General features: G+C 51.3%; 1 protein-coding gene across 3 annotated transcripts in view; it reads right to left on the reverse strand.

Moving 5' to 3' along the window:
• LOC132407487 (laminin subunit gamma-3-like) overlaps positions 1-16,905 on the reverse strand; it is a 137,057-nt gene that overhangs the window by 53,676 nt on the left and 66,476 nt on the right. For all 3 annotated transcript variants that reach the window (XM_059994100.1, XM_059994101.1, XM_059994102.1), the window contains 3 exons: positions 16,100-16,266; positions 14,963-15,151; positions 9,866-9,983 (listed from right to left, as the gene is read on the reverse strand). In XM_059994100.1, the coding sequence (XP_059850083.1) occupies positions 9,866-9,983; positions 14,963-15,151; positions 16,100-16,266 (474 nt within the window). The remainder of the gene's footprint in view (positions 1-9,865; positions 9,984-14,962; positions 15,152-16,099; positions 16,267-16,905) is intronic.

The following is a 16,905-nucleotide window of genomic DNA, read 5'->3' on the forward strand; positions in this document are numbered from 1 at the left end:
TCTCAGAACAGATGTGTTGTCGTTGAAGAGACAGAGGAGGTTCGCGAGGATGATTTGGCAATGAAGGGGTTAATATATGAGCAGCGTTTGGTAGCTTTGGGCCTGTACTCACTGGAATTTAGAAGAATACATAGGGATCTCATTGAAGCCTGCTTAATGTTGAAAGGACTAGATAAGGTGGATGTGGAGAGGATGTTTCCTCTGGTGGGGTATCCAGAACTAGAAGATAAAGACTCAAAACTGAGGTGTGAACTTTTAGAACAGAAATACTGTAAGAAGGAATTTTTTTTAGCCAAAGAATGGTGAATCTGTGGAATGCTCTGCCACAGATTATGGTGGAGGCCAAGTCTGTGGGCATATTCAAGGTGGAAGTTGATAGTTTTCTGATCGGTTGGGGCATCAAGGGATATGGTGAGAGTGCAGGAGTATGGAGTTGAATTGAATCTGGGATCAGCCATGATGAAATGGCCTAATTCTGTTCCCATGTCTTATGGTGAAACATTGGACACTGAAAGAACCGAGCATTTCATTTAATACACCACTACATATCCCGCCCCTTTGAATGTCTCAACAAGCCAAAGGTGCACAGAACTCTACTGCTTAAAATGAAGGCTAAATATTAATATCCCTTGGATGATAGAAAACTAATATTATCACGATTAGTAAAATACAAAAAAACTATACAGATAACCTCAACATTCATATTAAAATAATTTCCTCATCCTTAAGGGGCGTTAACAGCATCGTGTTGACAATTAAAACTGAATGAGTAAGTTTGATCAGGGTTGCACCAGTCAGGTTATAACCAATTAGGCAATTTACTTCTTCCACAGTAAAAAGTCGTATTTGGCCATCAACTCTTGGTTTACAACATTTTCCCACACCTGTCAGCCCCCAATTAGAGCAGTTACGAGAAAACCTGCCAATGCTGGAAATCCAAAGCAACACACACACACACAAAACGCTGGAGGAACTCAGCAGGTCGGGCAGCATCGACGGAAATGAATAAACAGTCGACGTTTCGGACAGAGACCCTTCATTAGGACTGGTTAACGTACATTTTTCACGAAGCAGTTATATCATTTTCACAAATCACAAGTGGCTTGTCGGGTCTCAGCAGAAATCCAACAAAACACAAGACAAGCATTAAAACAGAACAAGGTAGCCTTTAAGAACAAAAGCAGTGAGATGGTTAGACATGTTTTCATTCCTGGAGTCAATGTACCCCTATCCACGTACACAGGACGGATAAATTTGTCCTCGTACCATCGCCTGTCGGCAATAATCTCACCCTCCAATGGAGAGGAAGACGGTTATGTCATAGGCCACTTTGCCCCCCTTGCAGAACTGATTCGGCTCCTAATCAGCCCGTTCCGCTGTGGCATCGGGAACAAAGGGAATAGATTGTTCTGTCATTAACAAGAAGGGAGTCGAATCACAAGAGAAAATCTGCAGATGCTGGAAATCAAAGTAATACCCACAAATTGCTGGAGGGACTCAGCGGGCCAGGCAGCATCTATGGTAACGAGTAAAGAGTAAAGAGTCGGCGTTTCGGGCCCACACAGACAGCCCACACTCGTACCCTGGAACCCGGAAAGTGCTAATCATTATCGGATTGAATTTCAGAGGAATCGCCACATGCAGGAAAGAAAATGTTCTAATCCCCAAAGGGCACCATCCTGATTAGCTTTAACAGTAGGGATCGACATCACATGACCAGAATAAGTGTCCACCATAGCGAGCAGGTACTGGAATCGCCGTTGTAAAGGAAGGGAGAGGACCAACACAATCTCATTGCCAAATCTGAGCAAGAAGACACCCACTCCGAGCATTTCCCTACAGGCTATACCAGTGGGAAGGAATAATCACCCAGCCCTCTACACGGTACCCCCAAACGACCAGAAGATTCATGGGCCCACCGAGCAAGTGGCAATAACTGTATTAGAGGCTGGGGCTAGATGTCAGCACGTCAGCAAATGTGGGTTTGTTGGCAATGTTGTTAAATCTTGTCATTGGCGAATCATCTTTCAGATGGGCGCTGACATGGTAAACTGTAATAGTAACACGCAATGATCATTTCCAAATGTCCTCCCATAACTCCGCTCCCCATAAGGGACGTCCCATAACAGTATAAAACTCTTGGGTCCATTGGGACAACCAGAGAGCAAGTCCATTAGAAACAGCCCAAGAATCGGTATAAGCTTATTTTATACCGTATAAGTTTTTTTTCACGAAACTATAAAATGTACTTACATCACACATACACAAGATACAGATATTCCATATTTACAAGACGGTGAGTACACTCAGATTAAAATATACCGGTCCATTCAGTCCGGGATGGGCACCGCTCCCGGAAGTCCCCCAGTGTGCCCATTGGAACCGCGAGCTCCCTCTCCAAGGACAGCCGGGCACGACCGTATCCTTGGAAAAGGGGCAGGCGGTCGGCCCGGGCAGCGCCCTCCACCTTCCGCCGCCTAGACCCTGTGAATGGTAATCTTGGCCAAGTGCAGCACCAATTCCCCCTCATGACCCGCCCCCTTCTGCACGAGGTGCCCGGAGTTGAGGAGTGTGGCAGTAAAGCGGGGCCGAACACCTTCCACCCCGGACCAAAACATACAGAGGAAGCACCCCTGGGCAAAGAGACTGCCAGTGGGACCTCCTCTTCTTTCGCTTTCATGCACAGTGACAGTCTGTACTGCTATTGACTCGACCCGCCAGGGCCTTCCTTCCTCAGAACTTGTTGGGTGAGAGGGTGAGGGGCAGCAGCCTCTCCACATCGCTGAGCTGCCGCACAGCAGGCGTGACTTTGACCCGAGTAACTTCAGGCTTCGGTGACACAGCCTGTGACGGGACTCAGCCACCAGTTCACGTGTTTCGCTAATTCCATCCGGTCCCTTTGATGCTTATTCAGAAAAATACCGCTTCCAGTTGACGACTGAACCGTGTTGTGCACGCCCTAGCTCAGGGGTTGGCAACCTTTACCACTGAAAGAGCCATTTGGACCCGTTCCCACAGAAAAGAAAACACTGGGAGCCACAAAACCTGTTTGACATTTAAAATGAAAAATGAAATAACACTGCATACAACATTTTTTTTTGCTTTTATGCTATATATAAACAAACTATAATGTGTTGCATTTATGAAATCGATGAACTCCTGCAGAGAAAACGAAATTACATTTCTGCATGCAACAAAAACCTGTTGAACCTCGAAAAAAAGACGTTGGGTTGAAGGTTTCTTTTAAGTAAAATACTCAATGTCTATTTGAGTCCTTCTTGTATTTATGAAAAACGCCAAACTTAAATTGTCCGCCAGCAGCAAACCAAAAATAACGTCAGCCAGCTGTCAACCTGAAAAATAAAAGGACTATTTCACTGAACAATGAAAAAATATGAATATACGTAAAACAATAGGCAATTAAAATATTTATCATACTTGGTGGCTGTGCATCCTTTCCCCTGAGCTGTGTTCAGCGTGTTCAGGTGCGCTCTGATGTCCACCATGAAGTGTAGCTTTTCCAGCCACTCTGGCTGTTCCAGCTCAGGAAAGTTGAGCCCTTTGCTGCCCAGGAAAGTTTTCACTTCTTCCAGACACGCGACAAAGCGTTTCAGCACCTCCCCTCTGGACAGCCACCGGACTTTGTTGTGCAGCAGGAGATCAGAATATGCGCTTTCCAGCTCGTCCAGTAACAAACGGAATTGACGGTGATTTAAACGTTTTGCCATTATTTTATTGACAATCTGAATGACAACATCCATTACTTCTGTGCATTCCAGAGGAAATGTTTGAGTGCACAGTGCCTCTTGGTGCAAGATGCAGTGAAAAGTCAGCAGCTTTCTGTCCAGCGACTTCTGCAGTAAAGCCACAAATCCCTGTGTGCTCCTGTCATACTTGGTGCCCCATCAATAGCTACTGACACCACGTGGGTGGTCTTTATTCCTTTGGCTCAAACAATTCAAGACAGCCTCACAGATGTCCTCCCCCCGTGTTTGGCCTTTTAGAAGTATCAACTCAATCATTTCTTTCTGTGGCCTGGCAGAGTTTACATACCAGCAGAACAGCGCTATTTGTTCAATATCACCTTTGTCTTTAAACTTGTCACAGGCAATCCAGTAGGCCACAGCTGAATTGATGTCTTTAATTTGCTGTCTTGTGTTGTCTTCTGCCATTTTTATGGTTCTGTCTTTGACAGTCTTTGCAGAGAGGGGCATATCCCTGATTTTCTGCACAATTTCACTCTTGTTTTTAAAGCCCGTGAATAGATGTTCTGAAATCTTAAAGAAAGATTCTTTTATATATTCACCATCTGTAAACTGCTTCCTGTACCTGACTATTTCCCGAGCGGCAACACAACTAGCATACGTAGTTGATTTTCCAGACTTCATCCATTTCTGGAAATGATTTTTGCTCAGATCAACCTTCCGCATCAATTCCGAAACGGCTTTTTTTCTCTCATCTCCAACCGGATATTTTTGAGCAAAGGCTGCGTGTTTATTCTGGAAATGTCTTGCGACATTTGACTTTTTGTTGTTTGCTAGTTTCTCAGTGCATATTAAGCATACTGGTAAACCAGTCTCATCAGCAGTGAACGCAAACGAACCTGCCCACGTATCATTAAACGTTCTGTTTTCTTCAGTCACTTTTCTTTTTTTAGAATTCTCTATAGTTAGCCTACCTTGGATCAAAAAATTAAAGAAATCGCGCACTGGCTGGTGTCAGGCATCGGCAATGGTGACGTATATTAATAGCGACAAAAAACACGTTTTATTTGGATTGTACAAGATCACCATAATCTTCAAATTTAGAATTACATTTCAAAAACTAACAAACTAACATAAAATACATTTTAATTAAATACTCATCATTTATTTTCCAAAGCCACGGGGAGCCGCAGTACAAAGATGAAAGACTCGCCTGCGGCTCCGGAGCCGCGGGTTGCCGACCCCTGCCCTAGCTGATACTTGAGCATATCGGAGAGAACCCATCGCATAATAGGAAGGTCAGGGCGGGGGAAATGAGAGATTTCTGTGTTTCTGTCTCGACTGAAGCCCGGAGGCAGGCAAGAAGTTGTTTCCCAAACGCCGTGTATCTGGCGGCAGCATCAGGAACCTCTCGGGGCCAGAAACCCAGAGGCATATTCATTGCACCACACTTCTGTCCCAGGCTTCAGACATCTTTGACAGAAACTCGCAGTTCAAAGGGAAGGCCCTAGGTAACTCAGAAGCTGACCGTTGCTCGGGGCCCAATACAAAACTAAATTTCTTTCTGGTCACAGCGCAGGGCCAGTCAAACCGAGCATGTGGCGCCGCCAGTTTCCCAAAAGGTCAACAAAGCGCTGGCTCCTTAGTTTGTCATAGCGGGAGCTATGGCTAGGATTTTATTTCTGATGTTATCAGGAATTATCAGATCGCCCTTAGACCATTGTGTTCCCAGAAAACCCAACAGTCGCACCCCTGTACTTTATTGGGGTTAATTTCCTATCCCCTCGATCGCATGTGATCAATCAAAATATTAAGAGCTCAGAAGCCTCCTGTTCAGAGGATCTCTGCGAGAGCACATCATCTATATAGTGACTCACTTTAACACTGGGGGAATGGGACACAACCACACAAATTCCACGACACCATGCTGTGGCATCATTGGACGATGTCAAAGTGTATTGAAGGCCCTTCCGTGTAAATACAAACTGATCTTGGGACTGCTCGGCCATAGGATTGGAGAATAAGGCATTAGCCAAATCAATAACAACATAGTAACTGTCAGTCCAACTCGAAAGGTCCTCAATCAGGGTCACAACATCTGGAGCAGCTGTGGCCAGCGGAGGGGCAACCAGATATAACTGGCGATAAGCAATGATCATGCGCCTTGAACCACCGGGTTCCCCAAATGGCCAAACAGGGCTATTAAAAGGGGATGAAGAACCCACGGGTCTTAAAGGGACTCGACTGTCTCATCGATTTCCTTTTGCCCTCCCGGGGTACGATTTTGTTTGGCAATTACTATTTGCTTGGGCAAGGGTATAAAGGCAGCTTCCTTCTTTGCCTTTCCAACCAGAATAGACACTGTCCTAATACCAAAAGCAAAAGGGTGGTATGATATAGACCCATTAACAAAAAAAATCCCAAAATGCTTTCAGGTACCTGGGAGATGAGCTCGGGGACAGATGGACGAGCACCCTCGCCCACAGTGAAACTGATCGGTGATATTAAATCTGATTCTGAATACACTCCCGCTTCCCTGCATATAATAGATGCGATTCCCATGCCTCGGTGTCCTACAGGGTGATTCGCCGCTGCTTCTTGCTGTGTGACCAACAAAGGGGGACAGGTACATACGGCCTCAGGCCTCCCAGGTTGCCATAGCAACAGCAGCAGACCCGTTCCCATGGCCATAACCCATAGACGACGACCTGAGCAACCCGCCCAGGGTCCGTCCTGCTTTTGGGGATTTACATTACAGTCCGATGTGGGGGGGCCGGTCCCTTTGTCTGGCCTTGCGAATACTGTACAACCCACCTGGGTGACAATGCTCATGGTGTAACACATAAAGAACACCAACAGGTACACTCAAATTGTTTCCTTAGCAGAGACAGAAACATGAGATGAGACTTTGAAACCGACTGCTGGGGCACAGCCATCGGCTGCTTTGGGGCATTCCTACCTCCATTCGTCATGCGCTCGGAATACCCCTGCTGCTGCCGGGATTTAAAAGCAGCCTTAACCTGCCACCCGTTCCAAATCTACGTCTGACCCAAGTTGAGCCAAATAGAACTGCTAGTCTCTGCACAAGTCAAGTCACTTTTATTGTCATTTTGACCATAACTGCTGGTACAGTACATAGTAAAAATGAAACAGCGTTTTTCAGGACCATGGCGCTACCTGACACAGTACAAAAACTAGACTGAACTACATAAAAAAAACAACACAGAGAAAGCAACACTAGACTACAGACCTGCACAGGACTGTGTAAAGTGCACAAAACAGTGCAGGCATTACAATAAATAATAAACAGGACAGTAGGGCAAGGTGTCAGTCCAGACTCTGGGTATTGAGGAGTCTGATAGCTTAGGGGAAGAAACTGTTACATAGTCTGGTCGTGAGAGCCCGAATGCTTCGGAGCCTTTTCCCAGACAGCAGGAGGGAGAAGAGATTGTATGAGGGATGCATGGGGTCCTTCATAATGTTGTTTCCTTTGCGGATGCAGCGTGTAGTGTAAATGTCTGTGATGGCCGGAAGAGAGACCCCGATTATCTTCTCAGCTGACCTCACTATCCGCTGCAGGGTCTTGCGATCCGAGATGGTACAATTTCCGAACCAGGCAGTGATGCAGCTGCTCAGGATGCTCTCAATACAACCCCTGTAGAATGTGATGAGGATGGGGGGGGGGGGTCTTCGCAGAAAGTAGAGACGCTGCTGGGCTTTCTTTGCTATGGAGCTGGTGTTGAGGGACCAGGTGAGATTCTCCGTCAGGTGAATTAATTCTTGGTGAATTAATTCACCAAGAAATTTAGTGCTCTTTGCCTCATGACGAGCCTCTCGAAACACTTCATGATGATGGATGTGAGTGCAACGGGACAGTAGTCATTGAGGCAGGACACTGAAGACTTCTTCGGCACGGGGACGAAGGTGGCGGCCTTAAAGCACATTGGAACAATGGTGCTGCTCAGGGGGATGTTGAAGATGTCAGTGAGAACATCTACTAGCTGGTCTGCACATCCTCTGGGATGTTGTCTGGTCCAGCAGCCTTCCATGGGTTGACCCTGCATGGGGTTCTTCTCACGTCGGCCACAGTAATGTGACAAGAGCCTCAGACGGTGCTAACAGAGACATAACGACACCTCTCCACCTTGATGGTCCCCATTACATCAATGGGGTGCGCAGACCAAGGGAGAAGGTGACATCCTCAGGGCCGGTGCCAGATATTGTTGCCATATCACGAAGATGTGAAATAGCCTGGGGCAGGGAGTTCTAGGGACGAGGAGACACACCCCAACCCAAAGAGGCAGGGTAGCGAGCACACACAGGTTGTATAACCACTGCCAGCCTGACCAGTCCGCTCCTCAGCCAAGACCAATGGGTCCGTTGTTAGCGAACCCAAATGACTCAATTAATTCACATTTCAAAGGTTGGAAGGTTGGGTGCGTCAGCTGGACAAGTATTCCCCTGGCCGCTGGCTCTGCCTTTGGGCTAAACTCGTTGACGGTGCAGTTAAGAATGGTGGTCTCAGCGGTGACAGAGACAGCCGCCGGAGCTGATTTTGTTCATCAGCATTCCGGCGTTCCTCTCGAACTTGTACAAGTCTGAGGCGGAGCGTCTCGATTCCAGGTATCCCCATCCCAGGCATCTGGGCCCCGAAGGTCCCGCAGGGCCACAGATCAGAGCTCCGGACCCATCGCTTTTGCATTATGTCAGCCAATCTACACGCCACGGCAATTGTTTAACTTGGGCGCGCCCAGCGCGTTCTTCTGCTGCGCCGGCGGTTTCATTCAAAATAGCGTTCTGAGAGCTCAAAATGTCCAGCTCACGTTGCACCCGTGATTTTTCCTCAGTCAGCCCAGCTATCTCAGCATCTAACTGTCGCAACACAGTCGTACAGATCCACCCGACTTCCCAGAACACTTCTCAATGAAGCGGCACAAGGACGCGCCTCCTGAGGCAGAGGTACGGCACAGGAAAGCTTAACATCAACAAGTGGGCCTTCTCCCAACACCCGGGAGGATCCCATTTACACACAACATTAGCCAGCCACCCGAAACTTACAGACTTATCCGTCCGCCCAGGGACCAAAGAAGTCTCGGCTGCGGGGTTGCTCGACTTGCTTGGCCACCACCAGTCTTTCCTGGACCCTGCTCGCAAGGCCAAAGTATAATGGGTGGGGTTGATCAGACACCAAAAAAAAAAGAAGAAACCGTGTTTCTTGCGGCAGAAATATGGGTGGCCAAAGGGAAAACCTCAGAAGAGAGGGTGTTTGATGACTGGCGACGGCAGAAGTTGCAGCGGGGAGTGGCATGAAATCTGGACACTCAAGCATTGGCAGTGGGAGCAACAAAAATTGTGATGTTTGTAGGGTTGGAGAGTCCTCCCAGTATATGGTCTTTAACAGGACCGGTGGGCAGGGTGGATTACAGAAACACAAACCGACAGCTCTGGGAAAGGGCGCAAGTTGAAACAGTCAGACCTCGAAAATTCCAACAAAATATGAACCTGTTGACCAAGAACAGCCGGTGACAATCCGCAGTCACGTCAGGAAACATTTAGACTGGGCTTTGAACTCAGAATTACGCATGGTTGCAAAGGATAGTAGGCCTGCAATTAGACATTGGTTAAGGATTTTACCGCCCTCACCTGTGGGATAAATTGGGCTCAGAACCAAGCTGGAGCATGGTGGAGTGCTGTGACCCAGACGTGGGCATCTGGGATGCCTGACTTCAGAAAGGACGTGATACCAAACAGATACCTCAGGTCTCAACTGGAGTTCTGCATGGTACACTCTCACAGGTACAGGAGGTATTTGGGAAAGCAGGGATTGATCTTTCCGCAGGAAAGTTGAGCCAAAGTTTAAATAAGACATTCAGGATCATAAGTAAAATCAGGGAGAGGAGTTGGTAATTCCGAGACACACTATAAAGAAACTTGAGTAAAGGGCAGCTTGTGACAATCTGGAATGTACTGCCTGAAAATAAAATGGGAATAGAAAAGTTAGGCTCGGTACAGGAGTACTTTCAGAGTGAGGGGCGTTGTTTGGAAGAGAGGCACAGGGTAAGAGGGGGCTAGGACGAAGGGTAAGCACAGACCCGTGCTGGACAGTGTGTACAGGGATACCTATTTCCAAGATGACAACGTGCCTCCCACAGCCCCGTTACCTGCATCCTCCCTCGGACAGCGAGTGAAACCCTGGCAGGCACTGGTCACATTTCCTTCCCATGACGGTTGCTTTGCAGGTGCAGTTTCCATTGTGGTCACACTGCAAACTGAGTGACCCTGTTGGGATGAGGAGAAAACCCTTCAAAACGTGAGGGACCTTCACCGCAGCAGTGACAGTCAAAGTCAGGCCCAATACCTCAGAAACCATCTCCCCATAACACAGGGGAAAAACAGGGACATTCTTCGCCGGGTCAATCCTCGTCCCCACTACCTCTCGCAGAGACACATCATACCCAACCAAATCGCCTCAGAGTGACACTCCACATTCCCCACTCCCCTCAGTGTGACAATCCACATCCCCCCATTCCCTCAGTGTGACACTCCACATTCCCCACTCCCCTCAGTGTGACAATCCACATCCCCCCATTCCCTCAGTGTGACACTCCACATTCCCCACTCCCCCTCAGTGTGACAATCCACATCCCCCCACTCCCTCAGAGTGATACTCCACACCCCCCACTCCTCCTCAGTGTGACACTCCACATCCCCCCACTCCCTCAGAGTGACACTCCACATTCCCCACTCCCCCTCAGTGACACTCCACATCCCCCCACCCCTCAGTGTGATACTCCACACCCCCCACTCCTCCTCAGTGTGACACTCCACATCCCCCCTCTCCCTCAGAGTGACACTCCACATTCCCCACTCCCCTCAGTGTGACAATCCACATCCCCCCACTCCCTCAGAGTGACACTCCACATTCCCCCACCCCTCAGTGTGACAATCCACATCCCCCCACTCCCTCAGAGTGACACTCCACACCCCCCACTCCTCCTCAGTGTGACACTCCACATCCCCCCACTCCCTCAGAGTGACACTCCACACCCCCCACTCCTCCTCAGTGTGACACTCCACACCCCCCATTCCCCCTCAGTGTGACACTCCACATCTCCACTCCTCCTCAGTGTGACACTCCACATCCCCACTCCCTCAGTGAGACACTCCACATCTCCACTCCTCCTCAGTGTGACACTCCACATCCCCCCACTCCCTCAGAGACACTCCACATCCCCCCACCTCTCAGTGTGACACTCCACACCCCCACTCCCCCTCAGTGTGACATTCCACAACCCCCCACTCCCCCTCAGTGTGACACTCCACATCCCCACTCCACCTCAGTGTGACACTCCACACCCCCCACTCCCCCTCAGTGTGACACTCCACATCCCCCCACTCCCTCATTGTGACACTCCACACACCCCCACTCCCCCTCAGTGTGACACTCCACATCCCCCCACTCCTCCTCAGTGTGACACTCCACATCCCCCCACTCCCTCAGTGTGACCCTCCACATCCCCACTCCCCTCAGTGTGACACTCCACATCCCCCACTCCCCCTCAGTGTGACACTCCACATCCCCCCACTCCCCCTCAGTGTGACACTCCACATCCCCACTCCCCTCAGTGTGACACTCCACATCCCCCACTCCTCCTCAGTGTGACACTCCACATCCCCACTCCCCCTCAGTGTGACCCTCCACATCCCCCCACTCCCCCTCAGTGTGACACTCCACATCCCCCACACCTCCTCAGTGTGACCCTCCACATCCCCACTCCCCTCAGTGTGACACTCCACATCCCCCACTCCTCCTCAGTGTGACCCTCCACATCCCCACTCCCCTCAGTGTGACACTCCACATCCCCACTCCCCTCAGTGTGACACTCCACATCCCCCACTCCTCCTCAGTGTGACCCTCCACATCTCCCACTCCCCCTCAGTGTGACACTCCACATCTCCCACACCCCCTCAGTGTGACACTCCACATCCCCCAAACCTCCTCAGTGTGACACTCCACATCCCCCCACTCCCCCTCAGTGTGACATTCCACAACCCCCCACACTCCCTCAGTGACCCTCCACATCCCCCCACCCCTCCTCAGTGTGACACTCCACATCCCCCCACTCCCCCTCAGTGTGACATTCCACATTCCCCACTCCCCTCAGTGTGACATTCCACACCCCCCCACACTCCCTCAGTGTGACACTCCACATCCCCCCATTCCCCCTCAGTGTGACACTCCACATCCTCCCACTCCCCTCAGTGTGACACTCCACATCCCCCCACTCCTCCTCAGTGTGACACTCCACATCCCCCCACTCCCCCTCAGTGTGACATTCCACACCCCCCCACACTCCCTCAGAGACACTCCACATCCCCCCACCCCTCCTCAGTGTGACACTCCACATCCCCCCACTCCCCCTCAGTGTGACATTCCACATTCCCCACTCCCCTCAGTGTGACACTCCACATCCCCCCACTCCCCCTCAGTGTGACACTCCACATCCCCCCACTCCCCCTCAGTGTGACACTCCACATCCCCACTCCCTCAGTGACATTCCACACCCCCCCACACTCCCTCAGTGTGACACTCCACATCCCCCCACTCCCCCTCAGTGTGACACTCCACATCCCCCCACTCCTCCTCAGTGTGACACTCCACATCCCCACTCCCTCAGTGTGACATTCCACACCCCCCCACACTCCCTCAGTGTGACACTCCACACCCCCCACTCCTCCTCAGTGTGACACTCCACATCCCCCCACTCCTCCTCAGTGTGACCCTCCACATCTCCCACTCCCCCTCAGTGTGACACTCCACATCTCCCACTCCCCCTCAGTGTGACACTCCACATCCCCCAAACCTCCTCAGTGTGACACTCCACATCCCCCCACTCCCCCTCAGTGTGACACTCCACATCCCCCCACTCCTCCTCAGTGTGACACTCCACATCCCCCCACTCCCCCTCAGTGTGACACTCCACATCCCCCCACTCCCTCAGTGTGACCCTCCACATCCCCCCACCCCTCCTCAGTGTGACCCTCCACATCCCCCCACCCCTCCTCAGTGTGACCCTCCACATCCCCCCATTCCCCCTCAGTGTGACACTCCACATCCCCCCACTCCCTCAGTGTGACACTCCACATCCCCCCACTCCCCTCAGTGTGACCCTCCACATCCCCCCACCCCTCCTCAGTGTGACCCTCCACATCCCCCCACTCCCTCAGTGTGACCCTCCACATCCCCCCACCCCTCCTCAGTGTGACCCTCCACATCCCCCCACCCCTCCTCAGTGTGACCCTCCACATCCCCCCATTCCCCCTCAGTGTGACACTCCACACCCCCCACTCCTCCTCAGTGTGACACTCCACACCCCCCACTCCTCCTCAGTGTGACCCTCCACATCCCCCCACTCCTCCTCAGTGTGACCCTCCACATCCCCCCATTCCCCCTCAGTGTGACACTCCACACCCCCCACTCCTCCTCAGTGTGACACTCCACATCCCCACTCCCCTCAGTGTGACACTCCACATCCTCCCACTCCCCTCAGTGTGACACTCCACATCCCCCCACTCCCCTCAGTGTGACACTCCACATCCCCCCACTCCCCTCAGTGTGACCCTCCACATCCCCACTCCCTCAGTGTGACATTCCACACCCCCCCACTCCTCCTCAGTGTGACACTCCACATCCCCACTCCCCTCAGTGTGACCCTCCACATCCCCCCATTCCCCCTCAGTGTGACACTCCACATCCCCAAACCTCCTCAGTGTGACACTCCACATTCCCCACTCCCCTCAGTGTGACATTCCACACCCCCCCACACTCCCTCAGTGTGACCCTCCACATCCCCCCACCCCTCCTCAGTGTGACACTCCACATCCCCACTCCCTCATTGTGACACTCCTCATCCCCCCACTCCCTCAGTGTGACACTCCACATCCTCCCACTCCCCTCAGTGTGACACTCCACATCCTCCCACTCCCCTCAGTGTGACCCTCCACATCCCCCCACTCCCTCAGTGTGACCCTCCACATCCCCCCATTCCCCCTCAGTGTGACACTCCACACCCCCCACTCCCTCAGTGTGACACTCCACACCCCCCACTCCTCCTCAGTGTGACCCTCCACATCCCCCCACTCCTCCTCAGTGTGACCCTCCACATCCCCCCATTCCCCCTCAGTGTGACACTCCACACCCCCCACTCCTCCTCAGTGTGACACTCCACATCCCCACTCCCCTCAGTGTGACACTCCACATCCTCCCACTCCCCTCAGTGTGACACTCCACATCCTCCCACTCCCCTCAGTGTGACACTCCACACTCCCCACTCCCCTCAGTGTGACACTCCACATCCCCCCACACCTCCTCAGTGTGACACTCCACACCCCCCACTCCTCCTCAGTGTGACACTCCACATCCCCACTCCCCTCAGTGTGACACTCCACATCCTCCCACTCCCCTCAGTGGTGACACTCCACATCCCCCCACTCCCTCAGTGTGACCCTCCACATCCCCCCACCCCTCCTCAGTGTGACACTCCACATCCCCCCACTCCCTCAGTGTGACACTCCACACCCCCCCACTCCCTCAGTGTGACACTCCACATCCCCCCACTCCCTCAGTGTGACACTCCACACCCCCCACTCCTCCTCAGTGTGACACTCCACACCCCCCCACTCCCTCAGTGTGACACTCCACACCCCCCACTCCCTCAGTGTGACACTCCACATCCCCCCACTCCCTCAGTGTGACCCTCCACATCCCCCCACCCCTCCTCAGTGTGACCCTCCACATCCCCCCATTCCCCCTCAGTGTGACACTCCACATCCTCCCACTCCTCCTCAGTGTGACACTCCACATCCCCCCACTCCCTCAGTGTGACACTCCACACCCCCCACTCCTCCTCAGTGTGACACTCCACACCCCCCCACTCCCTCAGTGTGACACTCCACACCCCCCCACTCCCTCAGTGTGACACTCCACATCCCCTCACTCCCTCAGTGTGACCCTCCACATCCCCCCCACCCCTCCTCAGTGTGGCACTCCACATCCTCCCACTCCCCTCAGTGTGACACTCCACATCCCCACTCCCTCATTGTGACACTCCTCATCCCCCCACTCCCTCAGTGTGACACTCCACACCCCCCACTCCTCCTCAGTGTGACCCTCCACATCCCCCCACTCCACTCAATGGCGCAAAGATCCGTGCATTTATTTGCATTTATCTGGACAGATGGACGCGCGTGTTACTCACCCATGACACTGCAGTTGCAGGGTCGACAGCGCTCAAATGCATGCTCCCTGTGGAAGTTGTCTTCACAGAGCTGACAATGCTGCCCCGTCGTGTGATCCCTGCAGTTCAGGCACAGCCCTCCGTGTCCAGTCTGGCCATACAGGTCCGCCTTGAAGATGCACTGCTCGGACCTCCCACTGCAGTTGCAGGCTGGAGCAAGGCAACGGGGATCAAAGCATTAAGCCTTGTTTCTATGTGAATAATTCTCCAACAAGTCTCCCTATAACCGACATCTGGGCCACATAAACTTCCCGAGCATCTATTTCATTAATGAGGCGTATCCAAACGTGCGCCTGCCCTTGTGTGGACCTCTGCTATCCAGGATTGCCCTGCAGTCGCCAGGAAATGAACACTGATTTTTAACATACCGGAATATTTCCGTTTCTATTTTCTTTGGGCATTTTTTTTTGTTTATAGTAACCCTGAAGAAGGGGAAGAAGCAGTTTTTTTTTTGACAGGCAGCTTAAAAACATTCAATCAGCTTTCAAATAGACTTTGTGAAGCGAATGCCTGTCAGGTGCCCAGTGACAGGAGAGCGGAGGTAGGAGGTCAGGTGACGAAGCTTCCAGGGGTTCTTAATGGTTCTGGGAGTTGGTAATGGTTAGACTGGTTGCCGGGGTGGAGATATGTCTCTATTAAAGGAGATGACAGGCATTCCTTCCCTCCGCTAGCCCTGCATGTCATCCTCGGGCAAGATGTAGCACCTGCTTCCCTCCCTTCCCACCGATCAGGGTCGTGTGAAGACAAGGAACCAGGTGGTGCGCAATCAAAAATACCAATGGAGCATTAACCTTAATAATTTATCATTCAAAGCATAGAAGACAGGATTTCTGCGAGACTCTCTCTCTCCACACTTCTTTATCTCTCTCAGGAATTCTGCTGAGATCATCTCACTTTTGAAGATGTACTAGGCTGAGGAGATGCTTCAACATAAAGATATCAGAATCTGAAAAGTTTAAATGACTTTAAGTTGCATTGGTCTTTGTTTTTAACTAGTTCCAATAAAATTATCGACTGGAGGAATCCTTTTCTCCAATGATGGAGACGTCAGAAAGAAGGGGCGGACAGGATCTCAGGTGATTGAAAACGGACACTTACGCAGACACGGGTTCGCGGCCTGAGAGGACCCACGTGCCCAGGGCCGGTCGTGGAAAAACGGTCGGCACTTTTCACAGTCCACGCCGGTTGTGTTGTGCTGGCAATCGCACACCAGCCTGCCCTGGTCGTTGGTGAAGCACTCGCTGGCATGGCCATTGCATTTGCACCTGAAAATACAAAGTGGAAACAAAAAAGTTTGCTTCTTTGGTCTTTCCACCTCTCCGGTACATTTTGCACTTTCCCGCCATCGCTGTGTAGTCCTGACTGAAAACAGTTAATACAGTTTGTCCTTACAAACTCTCTGCAATGAAATACATGAACACAGAGGGTTATTATTAATGATGGAGGTTTGAGGAGTAATTATTTCTTGGGACGATGGTAACCCATGATATTCATCAAAACAGTTCTTTGTCTCAGGGTCACCTCAGATACGTTCAGGGCTCCAGATGGTGCAGTTCCCTCTGCACTGCTCTCGATAATGGCTCACACCCACTAGCGATGGGACAGTGATCATTCTCGGAAAGATTACAGCAGGCATCGTCCATTCGGTCCTTCAACACTATTCTGCCATTTGATATGATCATGGGTAACCTCATGGTCACTACCCACTGTCTCTCTCTCCACACTGCTTGATGCGTTTTACATCAGAAAGTGTCTCTCTATCCTATTTAAGCTGCAACAGCCACTTATGGTAGCAAATTCCACAGATTCCCCACCTACAGAGCAAACAAGGACCTCTCTACCTCAGTCCCAAATCTCATTTACCTCAGTCCAGCATAGACTGTTCCCTGGTCGGTTGCTCAATA

The sequence above is a fragment of the Hypanus sabinus genome, chromosome 18, assembly GCF_030144855.1.
Source record: "Hypanus sabinus isolate sHypSab1 chromosome 18, sHypSab1.hap1, whole genome shotgun sequence".
In the NCBI taxonomy this organism is placed as follows: Eukaryota; Metazoa; Chordata; class Chondrichthyes; order Myliobatiformes; family Dasyatidae; genus Hypanus; species Hypanus sabinus.